The sequence below is a fragment of the Anser anser genome, assembly GCF_964211835.1.
Source record: "Anser anser genome assembly, chromosome: 21".
In the NCBI taxonomy this organism is placed as follows: Eukaryota; Metazoa; Chordata; class Aves; order Anseriformes; family Anatidae; genus Anser; species Anser anser.
This window is the reverse complement of record NC_139742.1, coordinates 1,332,716-1,349,804: the sequence shown is the minus strand read 5'-3', so window position 1 is coordinate 1,349,804 and position 17,089 is coordinate 1,332,716. Positions and strand designations below refer to the sequence as shown.

The following is a 17,089-nucleotide window of genomic DNA, read 5'->3' as shown; positions in this document are numbered from 1 at the left end:
GCCGGGGCAGGGGCCGCCCCGCCCGAGGAGGCCCCGCCCCGCGAGGCGGCTCCCGCGGAGCCCCGGCCGCAGCGGGCGGAACGGGCGGGGCGGGGGGGGCGGGGCCGGCGGCGGGGCCGGGAGCGATGGCGGCGGAGGCGGAGGCGGCGGCGCTGGGGCGCGTGGCGGACGTGGAGATCGACGGCGGCGGCGTCTTCAAGTACGTGCTGCTGCGAGTGCGGCCCCGCCGCGCCGGCGCCGCCGGGAAGGAGGTGGTGCGGGGCCACGGCTGGGCCGAGTACCACGGTGAGGGGCGGCGGCGGCGGCGGCGGCGGGGGGGGGCCGGGCCGGGGAGGGTGGCGGCCGGGCCGGGGTCCCCGCAGGCGGGCCGCAGCAGCTCCCCCCCGCCCCGCCCGGAGCCCCGCGGTGCCGGTAACGGGCGCTGCCCCGGCCCCCGCCCCGGCCCCGCGGCCGCCTGACCCCGCGGCCGGCTCTCCCCGCAGCCGACATATACGACAAGGCGGCGGCGGAGCTGGAGCGGCAGGGCTTGGACTGCGAGTGCCTGGGGGGCGGCCGCATCTCCCACCAGCACGAGGAGAAGAAGATCCACGTCTACGGATACTCGGTGGTGAGTGCCCTGCCCGGCGGCGGGGGGCTCCGTGGGTGCCGAGCCCGGAGGCGCCCGGCTCTGAGCCCGGCCGGCGCGTCCCTGACGCGGGCACGCCGGGGTCGAGGAGTTTTCTGTGGATGTGGCTCCTCCTTTCTAATGGCTGCCGCTGAGGCTGCACAAATGGCCGCGCTGGTCCTGCCGCATGAAACGAGGCAGCGTCTGAAAGCGGGAGCGCCGAGCCGAGGCGCGGAGACCGCGGCTGAGTGCGTGCTGAGCTGGGGGTGCCTGCAGGAGCCACGTCTTCTGCCCTGCGGCTCCGCGCCAGGCCCACCTTGGCCAGACAGCGCTCAGTTGCCTCCCCAGATCCGTTTCCTCTTCCCTTCCCTGCTGCAGCTGAAGCTCTGGCCGGGTCCCCGAGGGGCTCAGGGTGGAGGCCACGCACCTGTGTACCCTGAGAATGGTGTCAGTGATAGCAGCTCCGGTTCCGCCAGCGCCTATCACCCAGGATAGCTCTGGAGTGGTGAGGTGGCCCAGCGCCTGGGCGGGCGCCGTGCTGCCTATCAGCCAGCACCAGGCTGAGCTGCGCGCGGTTTCAGCCGGTGTCACATACTGACCGGAGCCAACGAGCCTTTCACAGACAGGGGATCAGTGGCATCTTCCATGGCTGTAGGTTTCTCCCAGAGCATCCAGTTGCTTTGAGGTGTCTCAGCTGCTTGATAAGCTCTCACAGTGATAACCATGCCTGCTTTACTTTTGGATTCTCTTTCCTCTTCCAGGGCTTTGGGCGAGCAAATCATTCGGTGACTACAGAGAAGCTGAAAGCAAAGTATCCCGACTACGAGATCACTTGGGCAGACGAAGGCTATTGACGTGATCTGGTGGGGCAGCAGCACTGGCATCAGCCTGGAGCTGGTGGGGCCACCTCCAGCACTCAGGAAATCGCAGCAGGGGCCCTGTGCTCAGCAGCACTCTGGGCTCCACTGTGTTTTCCTTGGCATTAAATTCACTGTACTGACGAGCTTCCATCCTCCAGGGGAACTTGCCCATCTCCACTGTCACTGGACTTCCCATGTGCCATGGACTCTTCCCATCTCCCTGCCACGGAGCCGCAAAGCCCTGCGGTTGAAGTCCTTACCTGGCTGAAGCTGGTGGGCACTCAGCCCTGGCCTCCCCCCGGCACGGGTTTGCCCCATGTGTGTATGAGGATTAAACATGTTGGGGAGCGCCACTGGCCCTGCTCATCTGTGTGTTCATGGCTCAGCTTGTTCCTGCATGTCTGGGGAGTAACTGGGCCTGCCGTTCTTCACAATGGGAGTGAGCCCCTGCGTTTCCATTTCTGCAGAGACTTGGAAGCAGCATCTAGGAGGCAGCAGGGTGCATGTCAGGATTAGCCTTGGGAGCAGCTGAGACATGGGGGGTGGGCTGTGAAAATAGTGCCTGTCCTCCAGCCCTGAGGATACTGAGCAACACGGGCCAGGAGGAGAGCTGTGAGGGAACCTCCTGGAGAAGGCAATAGGTCTCCATGCCTGAGTAAGGGGAGGGCAGAGCAGGCACGCAGACTCCCTAGGCAGAAGGAGCACTGCGATAGCAGTGGCCCACGGAACACATCTATGTTCGTGTTCTGGCCCTAGCTTCTGGGACACTGAGGGTGTGGCTGCCAGGGAGCGTGGTTTGGAAGAACATGTCCTGTTCCCACCCAGGCAGGACACCTGGAGGTAGAGCATCCTCCTTGAGTTCAAGGGCAGCCAGTGCTGGCTCCTGCTCCTCGACGTTTCCCAGCTTGCTCTTCCAGGGGGACTCTGCTTGTACTTCCACGGTGAGGAGGATGGGGGTGGCGAAAGGCTGGGAAAAGCTGCTGGAGGCTTTGGTGGTGGGAGAGCTCAGGGGGTGGGATGCCCTATGGCTGTCTTGTACAAAGGCAGGGCTGGAGAAACCTTACCTTCCCAGGCAAGCCTTTGGCCTGCCCCCAGCCCCTGTTTCATTCAGCTGTGCTGCTGTGTGCGTGTAGTCCCTCTGCTGGGCTGAAGTTGGTGGTGAAGGCCAGGCTGCAACTGAGCTTTTAGTATTGGTCTTCAGCAAGTATGCTCCCAGCTGCATCCTGACTGCTGTCTGTGTGGCTCCCTGCCTTCCCCAGTTTGTGCTTTCAGGGGATGTGTGCGGCGTGGACAGAAATCAGAAGCACAGAAGGGTTTGGGTTGGAAGGGACTCTAAAGCCCATCCAGGCCCAACCCCTGCCATGGGCTGGGACCCCTCCTGTCAGCTCAGGCTGCCCCCAGCCCCATCCAGCCTGGCCTTGAACACCACCAGGGAGGGGGCACCCACAGCTTCTCTGTGCAGCCTGTTCCTGTGCCTCACCACCCTCAGAGTAAAAAATTTCTTCCTTATATCTAAATATAAAACTATCCTTTTTAGTTTAATGACATTAAACTTGTCCTATCACTACACTCCCTGATAAAGCGTCCCTCTAAGTCAGGGTTTGGCCCCCCTCACAAGGAAAGGATCAAACCTGATCAGAGAGGAGGAACAGAGCCCTGCTCACATCTTATAAGCAAGGAAGACATCGACATTCAGATCTGGAGCACAGTGGCGCAGTGCCCTGGAAAAGCAGCTCGGGTGTTGATTCCTTCCTGGTCAGGAGAGTCCCATAGAGGAGATGTGCAGTGTTAGTGAGAGCTGACGTTCAGCCCTTGTGCCCCATGTCCTGCTTCGAACTTCTCATGTGCAATTGGAAAAAGTGTGCAATGATGGATGGGGGAGAGCTTCGTGGGCTCTCCCCCATCGTGGGCTGGGCTGGGGGTGCTCCCAGCTTTGTCGCAGAGCCCACTGCCTGGCTGGTGGCTCAGGGCTGGAGCTGTCTCCTGGGGAGGATGGTGTCCAAACCTGCCATCTTACAAGTTGGGGGGTGGGGAGGGGGGTAGGAAGGGAGAACACCAGGAGCCAAGCCCAGGTTCCCAGGGCATGCACTAGGTTGCACTGGGCCCGCTCAAGACAGAAGATCATCCCAAGACAATCAGGGAACTGGACTACCTCTCCTATGGGGAGAGTCTGGTACAGCTCAGCCTGGAGAAAAGGAGGCTCAGAGGGATCTCATCAATGTCTATAGATACCTGGAGGGAGGATGCCATGAAGACAGAGGCAGGCTCTCATCAGTGGTGCCCAGTGCCAGGACAAGAGGCAAAGGGCACAAACTGGAGCACAGGAGGCTCCCTCTGAGTACCAGGCAGCCCTTCTCTGCCATGTGGATGGTGGGGCGCTTGCACAGGCTGCCCAGAGAGGTTGTGGAGTCTCCAAAGCTGCATGGACGTGGTGCTGGGCACACTGCTCTGGGTGGCCCTGCTGGAGCGAGGGTTGGACCAGAGGGACCCAGAGGTGCCTCCAGCCTCAGCTATTCTTTGTGATTCTGCGTGAAGAGCTCTGCTCCCTGCAGGGCCTGGGTGATACCACCCAGCGGTCACGTGCACAGGGTCCAATTCCCTGCACGTGAATGGCTGTTAGACGTCAAAACCTGGGAGGGGGGCATGAGCGTCTTGCATCAGTAGGATGGAGGAGCACAGCTTCCCTTCGAGCCCCTGAATTGCTGAGGTTGGAGGCACCTCCAGAGATAGCCTAGAGCAACCCCTGCTCAGGCAGGGTCAGCTGCAGGGGGCTGCTGTATCCAGAGGGGTTTTGAGCATTCCTGCAGATGGAGACTGTGTAACCTGCCCGGGCAGCCTGTTCTCGTTTTGATGACCCTCACCATAAACAGGTTTTTTCTTAAGCTCGGGTGGCATTTCATGTATTGGAGTTTGCTCTCATAGTCCTGTCCCTTCCTTGGGCACCCTGCTCTGGGAAGAAGAGCCTGGCTGCCTTGTCTCCGTTCCCACCCACACTGAGCCTTCTCCAGGCCGAGCAGCTACACCTCTTGCAGCCTCTCCTCCTGCGAAGGATGCTGCAGTGCCTTCGTCATCTCCGTGGCCCCAGCTGGAGCACGTGCACATCTCTCCCCAGTGCTGAGTGGAGGGGAGGGCTCGGCCCTGCGGGAGACGCTCTGCCTAGGGCAGCCCCACAGCCTGATGCCTCCTTTGCCCGGGGCCCGTGGGCAGCTCCCGCTCAGCTCGGTGCCTTCCGGGGCTCAGCAGGGATCCTGCCCACAGCCTGAGGGAGCGGCACGCAGGGTGCCCTGACTGAGGTGGCTGCTCCGTGGGAGGGCACAGGGTTTCTCGCCTCCGTGTGTCCTCACTCACACTCAGAAAGAGTCAAGCCCCTTGTTTTACTACACCTGATGCAATTGCGCTGTGCGGCGGCACAGATAACGGCGGGGCTGAAGTCCAGAGTGCAGCAGGTCCTGAGGAACAGATTCCAGCCTGGGGCTCACAGCGTGGCCTCCCCCGGCCCCTGCCTTGCCTGCCTCCCTTCTGCCCTCGTCGCATCCCAGAGGCTGAGATGTCTGGGCTCGCGCTCCTTGCAACCCTGCTGCTGCTGGGTGAGTTGTTTTCCCGCATGGGGGCCATGCCTTGGGTCACACTTTGGGACGAGAAGGGGCCACAGCACTGCTGGTCCCGTCCATCCCTGCCCCATGGGAGTTGGGCTCACTGCCCCCCCCCCCCCCCCCAAACACTGCTGCAGCTTTCCCAGCTGAAAAGGGGGACCCAGGGGACCCCTCTGTCTGGGTCATGGGGGTCAAACGGGGAATCCCTGGGGCAAGCACATGCTGGAGCTGCTAGGGACAAGTCAGCGTCAGGCTGGGTTTATGATAGCTTTCCTCAGCATGATGAGGAAGTGCTCGCATTTCAGTGGCAGCGCGGCAGGGCCAGTGCCATGGCCCGGACAGGCGGTGGTGGTGGTGGGAGATGCAAACCACCGTGAGGGTGGGTGTGAGTGGGCAGGGATGGGGCAGGACCCCAGACTTTGGGGGATTTTGGTTTTCTCCAGGCCCTGGTGAAACCCCTGCCCTAGCTGCCAGCCCACCCAGGCAGTGGAGGGTCCCACTCATGGAACAATGCTGCCAGGAGCCCAGTGCTCCCAACCAGCAGGGTCCCAAACTGAGGATCCTGCACAGATGTCCCCTGCTGTGGCCCCGTGCCTGGCTCCTCCATGAGGCTTTTCAGCCCCTTCCTCTCTCTCGCAGCTGGGACCACCCTCTCCAGCAGGGCCGCTGTTGTCAACAGCTGCAGCAGCACGGCCGAGCACCTCTGCAACTTCGTGTGCTATTGCAGTGACTGCTCCGATGAGAACCAGTGCGGTGGGTGCCTGGCGAACAGGCGATGGAGCTGGGGGCACGGCAGCTCCCTGGGGTGGAGCCATCCCTGCCCTGACCTCTGCCCCCCTGTCCCCAGGGTACCTGGGGGTCTCAGCTGCGCTGGGCACCCCCTTCACCTGTGATTTCGAGGAAGGTGACTGTGGCTGGCAGGACGTGAGCACCACAGCTTACAGATGGGTGCGGGGCCGGGCCAGCCTGGACAAATGGGGCACGGGGCTCCACTCTGACCACACCGTGGGCACAGACAGGGGTAAGTGGGATCTGCTCTGTGGGCACCCACAGCACCGCGCCTCCGGGCTGAGGGTGCCCTGAAGTTGCCAGGGCTCCTGTTCTGGCAGGTGCAAGGGCATTGCCCACAGGAGTGATGCTGGCTGCAGCTCTGGAGCCTCTCGCTCTGCTCTGGCCTCCCCAGGGTGGTTCATGGTGACAGTGTCCCCACCGGCAAAGGCCACAGCTACCGCCTGGCTCAGGTCACCCGTGATGCGGGATGTGGCTGCCACGTGCGAGATCCGGGCCTCGTACCACCTCTCTGGAAGCGGTGAGTGCAGCTGGGTGCCCACAGCTGGTACCAGGGCAGGGAAGCGGCCATGGGGGCAGTGATGGACAGAGCCACTGGCACCTCGAGATGGGTCCCTGCCATCCCACTCGCCTCTTCCATGCCCCGCAAGCAGAGCTGGCAGGACCCTGCTTTGGTCCCCAGAGCTGTCAGGATCTGAGCCACCCCGCGGCCACCCCGGGGTGCCCACTGCCAAGGGCCGCATCTTGGGACTCCCTGCAGGGCTCAACCAGACAGCGTGGCCGACGCTGCGCCTGGCCATGGCACTCAGGGACAAGGTGGTGGAGCTGTGGCAGAGCCCCCAGCATGGAGCCGAGGGCTGGCACCAGCTGGTGGCGTACACGGGCCGGATCACGGGGCAGTTCCAGGTGAAGAGTTAGGGCTGGAGGGTGCTGGGGTCTGCCTGGCCTCCATGGGCTGCACCGGGAGCAGAGGCTGCACCGGTGGCTTGGGCAGATGAGCAGTTCACCCAGCCCTCGCCTCTTGTTGCAGCTCACCTTCGCCCTGAAGCAGCCACCCGCGCGTGGGGCAGTGCTGGCACTCGATGACATCGTCTTCAGGAACTGTGGCTTGCAGAGTGAGTCTTGTGGCTGCTGGGATGCTGCAGGATGGCACCCCAGGGTGGCGGTTCGGTCTTTGTGCTCTGTGCGAGCTCTCCCAGTGCCCAGGGTGTCTCAGGGGTCACCTGCCCCAGACAGGGCACACAGTGGGCAGAGGGAAGCCATGCCTTGAATGGAGAGAGCAACCCAGGGAAAGACAGAGTGGGGAGCACAGCACAGTGGGGTTTTGAGCTCCCTGTGGGGGCCAGCGAGGTGCTGACACCATGTCCCACAGCCCCAGCACCTGGGCAGCAGGCCTGCGGGGTGGAGGAGAGATGCAGCCAGGGCTCCTGCCTGGCACCGAACCGCTTCTGCGATGGCACCGACGACTGCGGGGACGGCTCAGACGAGACTGCGCAGCATTGCCGTGAGCATCTCCAGCCCCAGGGTGTGGGGGGGGCATGGATGGGCAGAGGGTCTGACCCTGTGGGGCCATGGGATGGCACAGGGCTGGCATGGGTTGTTCCAGCACCACCCTGGAGCTTTACAGCTGCAGGGGCAAAATCACCCAGCAGGCTTTGTCATGGGGAAACATCAACACAGCCCATCATGGGGCCTCCCCGCCTGGGCAGCGCTGGGCCCCCGTCCCTGTGTCACTGCTCTCACTCCCCCCACAGAGAACTTCAGGAAGTGCTGCTTTGAGACTGATTTCTGCGACTGGCTGGAGGCTGGGCAGCCGACGTGGGAGAGGAACACAAGCATGAACTTGAGTGCCACATACGGCATCCCCACCCGGGACCACAGCACAAACAGCGCAGCGGGTACGTGCTGGGTAGTGGGATCTCCTGTGAGCCCCATCACAGCCCTTGGGATGGCACACTGGGGAATCCAGCCACCTGCCAGCCTTGGCATCACTGGCCCCAGCATGGAAGTGCCCTCTGGCCCCTGCGATAACAGCATGCCTAGGCTCAGCTTGAGGCTGCACTGGGAAAACAGCCTCTGTAAACAGTGAACACCTGATGGCTCCCCTGGGAGAGGTTTTGCAAGCATGGCTGGAAACCTTGCAGCAAGTCAGCACTGATAAGCAGCCACCCTTGCTGCTCCTGGCAGCACCGGCTGTCTTCTCCTGGGCCCTCTGGTTTTCTTTTGCTTTGTGCCTTGGCAGGAAAACAGCTCCTTGGTGAACACCAGGGGAACCAAATTGAAAAGTGTGATGGCAGGGCCGGGGCGGCGCGGGGCACAAGCTGGGAATGGTTGTGCAGGGCACTGTACGTGCTGCCTGTTGGTCCCAGCCTCCCCAGCCCCTGCTGCCACACCTGCTCCTTCTGCGTTTGTACCTGCATGCCTGGAACCACTTGGCTCCATCTCAGTGTCTCCCACAGGCTATTTCCTCCATATCAGCAGTGCCTCAGCTGCAGGGTCCAGCAGCACGGCCAGCCTGAGCATTTCCATCATCCCCTCCAACAGCTCCTGCTACGTGAGTCACCGTGGGTGCATGAGTGCAGGGCAGGGGACAGCAGCCCCATGGGCATGGCAGCGGTGAGGGGTGGGTTCCCCGTTTGCAGGGAGCACCACATGGGGCCAGGTCTGCCTTGGCCCTTCGCCTGGGGAGAACAGCAGGTTTGGGGGTGGTTGGTGGCATCCCCAGCACCCGCTGGGAGCACTGAGCTTCTCCAGCCCCACCTCTGTGAGCATCCCATGGGGCGTGGGGGCTCTGTGCTCCTTCTCAGCTCCCCGGGCTTGCTCACCACCACTCCCCGGCTCCAGCTCGTGCTGTACTGCCACCTCCATGGCTCGGCCACCAGCAGCCTCAGCATCTCCTACATGACCAACACCACTGAGCAACTGGTGAGAGAGAGGACAGGGGACACGGGCAGCTGCTGGGTCCGGGAGAGAGTGGACTTCAATGTGACAGAGAGCTTCAAGGTGGGCTGGGGCTGTACTGGGTGAGCTGGGTGCCCAGAGCCTCACTGTGCCCAGGGACCTTGCTGTGACACTGCCTCAGCCCTGAAAACCCGACCCCAGGGCAGCCTCCACCAGCCTTGCTACAGGGCAAGGGGCCGCCCCCAAGCAGGTTGGCTGATCTGTGGGCCCTCAGTATGCACCCATGGGACCAGGGGTAGTATATGGACTGGGAACCAGAGGCCAGAGCTGGGCCTCCTGGTGGTGGCAAATACCACCCTCATGTCCCCTGTATCCCCCACTTCCAAATGCCCCCCAAACCCAGGGACCATCCTGATTCTTCACATACCCCATGTCACCCAACATCTTCCCCCAGCCCATCTGCTGTCCCCCATGGCCACCCATACGACCCAACCCTCTCCCAGTTGCCTGTGGAGGGCACTCTGATGGCACCCCTGGGCAGCCGCAGGCCATGGGGCATGTACAAGGGCAGCACCATTGCCCACGCCCCGCCATCCCACCCCATGCACCCCTTCCAGACACAGCAACACCCTTGCTCCCGTGGATCCCCTCCCTGGGGGTGCGAGTGCTAGCTGATCAGAGGGGCTGGGTGTCCCCCATCCCACGGCTCCCCAGCGTCCCCCCATTCCCAGCAGTGTCACACAGCCCCTCTGTGCTGTGCAAGACCCTGTGCTGACCTGCCGGCATGGTGCTTCCCTGCAGGTGCTGATCAAGGGGGTGGCCAGAAGTGGAGGGACCGTGGCCATCGACGACCTGTTCCTGTCTCCAGGCTGTAGTCTACATCCGGGTGAGCTTGGATGCGGGCTGTGGCTCCCAGGTGCCTTCTGGCCATGTCACCATCACTAGAGGACTTGCCTCAGGGTCTGCCTGTCTTCTACTTATCACGGTGGCCATCCTGGGCACAACGTAGCAAGCACTTGCCCTGGGTACCACAGCCTGGAGTGCCTGGTGTCATGGTCCTGCACCTGTGACACCCCTGCCCCAAATCCTCCTTACCCAGCCATATCACACACACAGATACCACTGACAACTACCAGGTCCCCTTTGTTTGGAGGCAGCACCAGTGCAGGGCTGGGGGACATGGAGAACTAGGGAGGTGCTTGGGGCCAGCGGTGACCGTCTGGGGGGACAGACCAGTAGAGTTGTGCCTGCACAGGGCTCTGCTGCCATGGCCGGGCTGTGCTGGCAGGGGACACCTGGTGGGGCTACAGCTGGAAGCGGCAATGCTGGGACAATGCCTGGACCCAGGTCTGGCCTCACACCCCGCCAGTGCTGCACTCCAGCCTGGGGCTTTCACCATCAGATCCGTCTCCGACGGCGCTGCCAGGCCAGGACCGTGCCGGCACCTGCACGGCCAGGGAGTTCACCTGCGATGATGAGAGCTGCATCAGCAGCGAGCTGGCCTGTGACTTTGCCAAGACGTGCACTGATGGCTCTGATGAGAAACTCTGTGGTGAGTCTTGTGGGCGGGAGCTGGGCACCCAGCTCCCCATGCCCAGAGTCACTGCGGGGCTGGGGCAAGGGGACCCGGGGCACCCCCAGCTCGGTCTGGGGCAGCCCAGGAAGCTCCATGGTACCACAGCGCCGATCGCTTGGTTTTGCAGGAGCCACCACCTTCGAGGAAGGGGACGGGGGTTGGCATGATGTCAGCGTGGGTCGGCTGCGCTGGGCCGTACAGAGGGCCACGGAGCCCAGAGCCATTGCCCTCGTGGGAGCAGGTGAGGCCATTTCCACTGCTTGAAATGATGCTCGTTGGTCCCCAGCACCATGGGGGCTCCCAGGGTGCAGAGCCCCCTGCCCCTGCCCCTGCTCCTGTTCAGACAGATGGAAGCCGCTGTGGGAGGGGGTTGGGGTGGTGCCCAGGCAGGGTGCCAGAAGCAGGGTGCTTTGGCAGGGGGTGCTCTCCTGTGGCTCTGCCCCAACCCCTCAGACTGTTTCCTTGTCCAGGGGCTTTCCTGGCCCTCCAGGAAGGAGAAGGACAAATGGTGGCTCCCGCAAGGGCACGCACGCCTCTGCTGGGCCCCTCTGGCCCGGCCTGCAGCATGGAGATGAGCTACCGCATCCAGAGCGGCCCCCAAGGTAGCCCCTGCCTTGCCTGGGGTCAACTGCCAGACACTGCTGTCCTTCCCAGCCCTGCTGTCCCCCATCGCGCTGCCTGGAGCTGGGGGCGTCCCCGTTCCCTGCAGCTGCAGGCTGGGTGGGTGGTGGCCACGTGGGTCACCTGTGCCCCCAGCACCATTTCTCATGCCCAGGCTTCCTCGCTGTCAGCGTCGTGGACCACACCACAGGCATGACCCACCTGGCCTGGCACGTGCGGGGGAACGGCAGCATGGCCTGGGGACGTGCCCGCGTCCTGCTGGGAGAGAGGGCCCGGCCCTTCCAGGTACAACCAGCCTGGCCAGTGGCAGGCCGGGCAGTGCTGGTGCCACCAGCAGCCCGGGGCTCACCGCAACCACCCCCAGGTCGAGCTGCTGGGGCTGGTGGACCTGCAGGACCCAGCAGACGCCGCCATCGACAACGTGACATTCGTGCAGTGTGACCCCGATGTGCTGCCCCCAGGGGCCAAGGGTATGTCAGAGCATGCGGGTGCCTTCCTCTGGGCGTGGTGGGCAGGAGGGGACCCTGCTCAGAGCCACCAAGCCGCTGGGAGGTGGGTGCTGCTGCCTGGGGGCTGCCAGGTGATCCTCACCTGTCCCCACCCCAGGGACAGGGCCGCAGCCGCGCGAGCCCTTGGCCCAGAGCACACATCCTGCCCCCTGGCATTTGCCACCCCCAGGAGCATGGGGCAAACCTGGGGAGTGGGGCAGGGAGGGGGGGGCGGGGAGCAGCTGTGCTGGGCAGGGGAAAGGGACATTTGGGGAACCTGTTTGCTTTCGGGGTTCTTTATCCGCACCACCCTCCCTATGGTCACCTCTCTCTGGCCAGAGCTGTCCTGCAACTTCGAGACAGGCCTGTGCGGCTGGTACCAGGATCAGGCCAGCGACTTCCAGTGGGTCCACAGCACGGGGCAGGGGCAGGGCTCTGACCACACCACTGGCTCGGGTAAGGGGCCAGCTCTTCTCATGGGGGCCCGGCCAGCTGGGGGGACCCTGCAGCCCCCTGTCCCCAGGGTGGGACGTGCCCTGCGCACCCTGAGCAGCACTGGGAGCCCCACTGCATGTGGGACGGGCTCAGCCACGGCAGCCCAGGGGCACCCAGACCCAGGGCTGGGGGCATGATGAGGCCCTGGCAGTGAGGGCAGGACAGGTGGGTGCAGCATAGAGCGCCCATGCCTGTGCCCCATCCACCCTGGCTGTTCCTGATGCTCAGGCTATTTTCTGGCCGCGAACCCCTCGGCACCATGGAGCCGTGGTCAGCGTGCGCAGCTCATCACCTATGGCCAGGAGCCTGCCACCACCCCACGCTGTCTCACCTTCTGGTACCGCCTGGCCGGCCCGCAGATCGGTACGTGGCCCTTCGCATCCTCACCAGGATGCTCCAGCCTGGGTATTGCTGAGGAGTGCAGGGTCCCGGTGGGGTGCAGGACAGGGCACCTGGGGCTGTGCAGTGCTGCAGCGAGCCTGGGCACTGGGGCCGACTCCTCAATGCTCCCCTCTGCCCAGGCACCCTGAACCTCAAGCTGCAGCTGGAGGGAGCAGAGGAGACGGTGCTGTGGACCCAGCGGGGGACCCAGGGCAGCCTCTGGCACCGGGGGCTGGCCACACTCCCTGCCACGGGACAGCAGCGCTACCGGGTGAGTGAGGTCCGCGGGTGCCTGGCGGCGCGGGGCTGTGCTGTGCTGGGGTCCCTGTGCTGTGGGGCGCAGCCGGGCCCCTCTGAAGCTGCTGTCTTGCCCCTGGCGGCAGCTGGCCTTTGAGGCCCTGCGGGACGGCTTTGTGGGTGATGTGGCGCTGGATGACCTGTTGGTGACGGAGGGCACCTGTGGGGCCGAGCTCTCCTGCTCCTTTGAGGCAGACGCCTGTGGGCTGACGGGCAGCAAACAGCCGACATGGCTGCGGCAGAGCAACAGCACCGGCACCATCGCTGGCCCCCCAGCCGACCACACCACCGGCACTGCTGCAGGTAACGGGGCCACGGTTTCATGGGGTCTGGGGAGCTGCCCTGCTCACCTCTGCTGCCTGCATGGCCACAGGCCTTAGCCCCCCCGCCATCCCCTGCACCCTGAGAGTGCTGCTGCTTCAGCATAACAGAAGCACTGGGTACAGCACTCCCCAAGCCCAGGGCTCCTCAAACCCATTTTCCCAACCCCAGGGCTCCCCAGTGACCCTCAGAAGGGCCGAGCAAGGCGGGGGGGGAGGTGTCACAGCATGGGGGCTTCTCTCTCTGCAGGGCATTACATGGTGGTGAGCACCAGCAAGGGCTCCCTGCCCATGGGGCATAAGGCCACCCTCACCTCTGCACCATACCAGCCCTCTGCACCCGCCCAGTGCCTGGCCTTCTGGTACCAGCTGAGCACCGGAGACCCAGGTGAGCCCCATGTCCCCCTTGCCATGTACCGCAGGTCAGCACAGGATGCTTGGGTCCTGTGGGGCAGCTCCCGGTGGGTAGGCACCAAGGGGCCAAGTGCTTGCTATGCACCACACCGCGGCACAGCATGCATCCAGCATTGCGGCCGGGTCCCTGGACAGGTTCTCTCAGCATCCTTGTGGAGGAGAGCGGGGTGCTGAGGAAGCTGTTCAGCATGAGCACAATGGAAGGGGACACCTGGCACCGCAGCCACGCCACTGTCCAGGCAGATGGGGACTGGAAGGTGAGGCAGGGCCCAGGGCACCTCCCAGCAGGGTTGAAGCTGCAGGAGGAAGCAGGCGCTGGGGTGATGACGGGTACACTGCTCCAGCTCACTGCCTGCACCATGGCAGCTGCCAACCTTCGTGTCCCCACTCCCCACAGGCAATATTTGAAGTGGTAGGAGCCGGGGGTGACCATGGGTACATCGCGCTGGATGACCTCCATGTGTCGGATGGAGCCTGCCCTGAGCCAGGTGGGAGCCCGTGCCATGGCAGCAGCATGGCCAGGCTGGGGTCTGAGGCACCCCATGGGGACATGTGGCTGTGGGGATAGGGACAGCCCATCCCATCCACCACCACCCATCTAGTGGTGCATGCGTCTTAGCCCGCATTTCCTACAGTATCCTGTGACTTCGAGCTGGACATGTGTGGCTGGAGCAGCCCCGCGGATGAGCGCCTGCACGGCTTCGCCTGGGGCTGGAAAAGTGGGGTCCCCCTGGCCAAATACCCCGGCCCCGAGCAGGATCACACTCTGGGCACAAAAGATGGTAGGAGACACCCCTCACCCCCGCCACCCCACCCTAGGGTGCCCTGGCATGGCTGGGAGGGTCAGGAGGAGCTGGGGATGGAGGAGGTCACCCATGAATGTCCCCTCCACTTCATCCCAGCCCTAAAGTCTTTGCCCTTGTCAGCTCTGTCCTTGCCCCAGGCTTGGACTGGTACGAGACCAGGCAGAACAGACCCCATGAGGGGCAGATGCCCACCCAGGTGACAGCACAGCTCCACGGTGGGCCCCAGCCCTGTACATGGAGGGGGGGATGGCTGGCTCCATGGCATCCGCATGGCTTGGTCCCAAAGGCAGCAAGAAGCAGGACTGGGGGGGGGTCGGGTCTCAGGGCATGTCTCAGGAGCATGGGGAGCAGGAGGCGCTGGAAGGGCCGCAGGACAGGGGACACCCTGCGCTCTGTCCCTGCCCCTCCAGGTCACTACGTGCACTTTGACACCCGCGTGCTGGGTGCTGGGGGCACCACTGCCCAGCTGGAGAGCCAGCACCTGCCCGCCACTGCCGATTCCTGCCTGCGCTTCTGGTACCACATGGACATCCCGGAGCACCTCTGTAAGTGCTGCCCCAGCGGGCTGAGCAGCAGGTGCTGTCCCTGCGGAGGGTGGCTTCAGCCCACGGTGGGGGGGGGGGGGGGGGGCGGGGGCGTTGGGGGCTCAGTCAGGGGGCTGCAAACCCCCTCCCTACCCTGGGTGTGTGTGTGTGTCTTGCTGGGTGCTGCCCTCGCAGCAGAGGGTGGCACAGATAGAAGGGCCTGGCTGCTCTTGTGAGCTTTGAGCCGTCGTTGATATGGGGGTGCACCCCCCCCCACCCCCCCCCCCCCCACACGTTGCAGCTGACGGGGAGCTGCGGGTGAGGCTGCGGAGTGCATCAGGGCTGCGCACAGCCTGGAGCGTGGCAGGACACCCAAGCCGAGGCTGGCGGAGCAGCACAGTGCCCGTGCAGAGCCCCAGTGAGTTCCAGGTGAGCGGGGCTGCGCCGGGTGCCGTCCCAGGTTGCTGGGTGCTCTCCCTGCGCATCACCCCCACCGACCTGTCTTCTCTTGCAGATTATCTTTGAGATCACCACGCGGATGTGGCCAATGGAGGGGACCGTGGCGCTAGATGACATTGAGTACAGTACCACTGGAGGCTGTGATTCCAACCCGGAGACACAGGGGAAAGGTGTGGGGCAGCCCCAAAAAACAGTATCTTGTGTTCTTTGGGATTGTGGCCTCCGCAAGCCCCCAGAGCACGTGGGGCACAAGCAGCTCGCGCACGGCTGCTTCCAGCCTCAGAGAAGGGGATTTGACCCTCCCCATGGCAGCTGGGCAGGGTGCTGCTATGAGGCAGTTTTGTGCGGCAGGGAGGGCTCCCTCTGGCCACACGTCCTGCCAGCTGCAGAGGCTGGATGCAGGCTGCCTTTGGCACGGTGTAATGGGGGAAGGTGAATCCTGTGCCACCCAGGGTGCTGGCGTTTTGGCTGCAGCTCGAGCCGGCTCTTCCCAGCGGTGGTTGAGACTGGCAGCATCTCCTTTCCCTTGCAGAGGAGTCTTCCCGTGGCTTTGTGGCAGAAGTGGTGCTCAGCCTTCTGCTGGTCATCCTCATCCTGGCACTGGCAGTGGCCGGCAGCTGGTACTGGCTGAAGAGGCGAGGGCAGGGGAGCAGGATGGCAGCAGAGAGCAGCACTCCCCAGGGCTTCGACAACATCACTTTTCGAGATGTAAGGAGCAGCCCTGGCCCTCAGGATGAGGGTGCAGGACTATCCCATTTGCCCAGCTGCCCCCAACAGCAAAAACAGCCTTTCTTAAAAAGCTCAGCAAATTCTAGCAGGCACCTAGTGAGCCTGCAATCTGCTAACACATCAGAGAGGTGCAAAGGGCTCTGCTTCTTATCTGGTCACTGGCAAATGAGTGACCCTAGAGCTGTAGGACTGACCTAGATATTTTGCTGCTGTGATCAGGCATCTGCTACAGAAACAGCTGAGGCTGCAATCCTCCTCCCCAGGGCCCTGCTGGGGAGCAGGTCATGCAAACATTGCTCAACCTCTTCTAGCCAGGAACTTCAAACCTAGAGGGGCAGCTTAAACTACGTTCAGTTTCTTTCAATGAGTTTGCTGCCATGCTGTCCCCAGCAGAGCCACTGACCTCTTGCAGCCATGCCAGGGCTGATCTCAAAGGACAAGGAGCCCACCCAGACTCGCTGGGCAGTTTTGTCTGCTGGGGTTCACGTGTGCTGGCATATGGGTTATCCCCTCCACAACCTGGAGGTCCTTGGATTTCCTATTACACAGCCTACACTTAATGGAACCAGCTCACACAGCCTTCTTTACAGGACAAGGTCATTATATCGCCAGTGCAAAAAGAGGGGGATGAAGATTGAATTAATAAGCCAACAACACTCTTTGCCTCCTCGTGCCTGCGAGGCACACGTGGGGCAGAGCATCCTTCCAGCAAAACCCCCCGCTCCGTCCAGCTCGCAGCCTCGCCCAGCCCCAGGCGCCCTCGCTGTCCAACATCCTGCACTGCGGAGCTGCAGCGGGCACCAGCCCCAGGGGCACAGCTCGGATGCTTCCTCCACTACCTCCAATGCTGCGCTCGGGAAAAGCACTGCTGTCTTTTGTAACATGAGCTTTCTGTACCACACCGAGACAGCGTGACGTGCCTGTGCATTGACAGACCCAGGGAGCAGGGGTTTCTCGGGGCAGGACCGGCCATCCTTGTGTGAGCAGGGTCCTGGCAGCTGCCCATTTCTCAGGTGGAAGGGGGCAGAGGGCACCATCCTGCACCCCTCCAGGGGTGGGTGCTAGCATCCGGCAAAAGCAGTTTCCCACTCCCAGGATTAAGCAGAAGAGCACAGACCCGTCAGCTCCCAGGGCACAGAAGCGCCTGGCCAGCACGGCGGGGCTGCGGGGGCTTTGGGTGGAGGCGGTCGGGCAGGGAGCAGGGTGGGCAGCACCACACAGCACACCTGCCA

The 17,089-nt window shown here is 63.5% G+C and overlaps 2 protein-coding genes across 5 annotated transcripts; both read left to right on the top strand.

Annotated features, from left to right (window-relative positions):
- The first annotated feature begins 82 nt into the window (after positions 1–82).
- PHPT1 (phosphohistidine phosphatase 1) lies at positions 83–1,817 on the top strand. 4 transcript variants are annotated; one of them, XR_014574485.1, is made up of 4 exons: positions 83–285; positions 483–607; positions 983–1,255; positions 1,366–1,817. XR_014574485.1 is itself a non-coding variant. In XM_083807628.1 (4 exons), the coding sequence occupies exons 1-3, from the start codon at positions 126–128 to the stop codon at positions 1,456–1,458; spliced, it is 378 nt and encodes a 125-aa protein (XP_083663754.1). In that variant the 5' UTR covers positions 85–125; the 3' UTR covers positions 1,459–1,467; positions 1,623–1,817. The 4 variants fall into 4 exon arrangements, 3 of the variants coding, with proteins under 3 accessions (XP_083663754.1, XP_083663755.1, XP_083663756.1); XM_083807628.1 differs by lacking the exon at positions 983–1,255 and having other exon boundaries at positions 85–285; positions 1,366–1,467; positions 1,623–1,817; XM_083807630.1 differs by lacking the exon at positions 983–1,255 and having other exon boundaries at positions 89–199; positions 1,366–1,467; positions 1,623–1,817.
- Positions 1,818–5,795: 3,978 nt separating this feature from the next.
- Positions 5,796–16,762, top strand: MAMDC4 (MAM domain containing 4; the record flags this gene model as incomplete). The annotated part of the gene is made up of 27 exons (XM_083808076.1): positions 5,796–6,078; positions 6,241–6,366; positions 6,529–6,752; positions 6,877–6,961; positions 7,219–7,350; positions 7,601–7,744; positions 8,306–8,400; positions 8,691–8,849; positions 9,549–9,633; positions 10,150–10,299; positions 10,451–10,564; positions 10,794–10,925; positions 11,099–11,229; positions 11,309–11,414; positions 11,772–11,888; positions 12,156–12,290; positions 12,449–12,579; positions 12,692–12,908; positions 13,176–13,313; positions 13,475–13,596; positions 13,737–13,827; positions 13,975–14,121; positions 14,556–14,690; positions 14,971–15,098; positions 15,184–15,298; positions 15,661–15,836; positions 16,448–16,762. The coding sequence occupies 27 exons, from the start codon at positions 5,796–5,798 to the stop codon at positions 16,493–16,495; spliced, it is 3,666 nt and encodes a 1,221-aa protein (XP_083664202.1). The 3' UTR covers positions 16,496–16,762.
- Between the last annotated feature and the right edge of the window lie 327 nt (positions 16,763–17,089).

What these genes read in the sequence shown, in the direction of transcription:
- PHPT1 (XM_083807628.1), top strand. Translation starts at nt 126, where the DNA reads ATGGCGGCGGAGGCGGAGGCGGCGGCGCTGGGGCGCGTGGCGGACGTG. An exon ending in CGGCTGGGCCGAGTACCACG is followed by an intron (nt 286 to 482) that starts GTGAGGGGCGGC and finishes CTCTCCCCGCAG; the next exon opens with CCGACATATACGACAAGGCG. An exon ending in ACGTCTACGGATACTCGGTG is followed by an intron (nt 608 to 1,365) that starts GTGAGTGCCCTG and finishes TTCCTCTTCCAG; the next exon opens with GGCTTTGGGCGAGCAAATCA.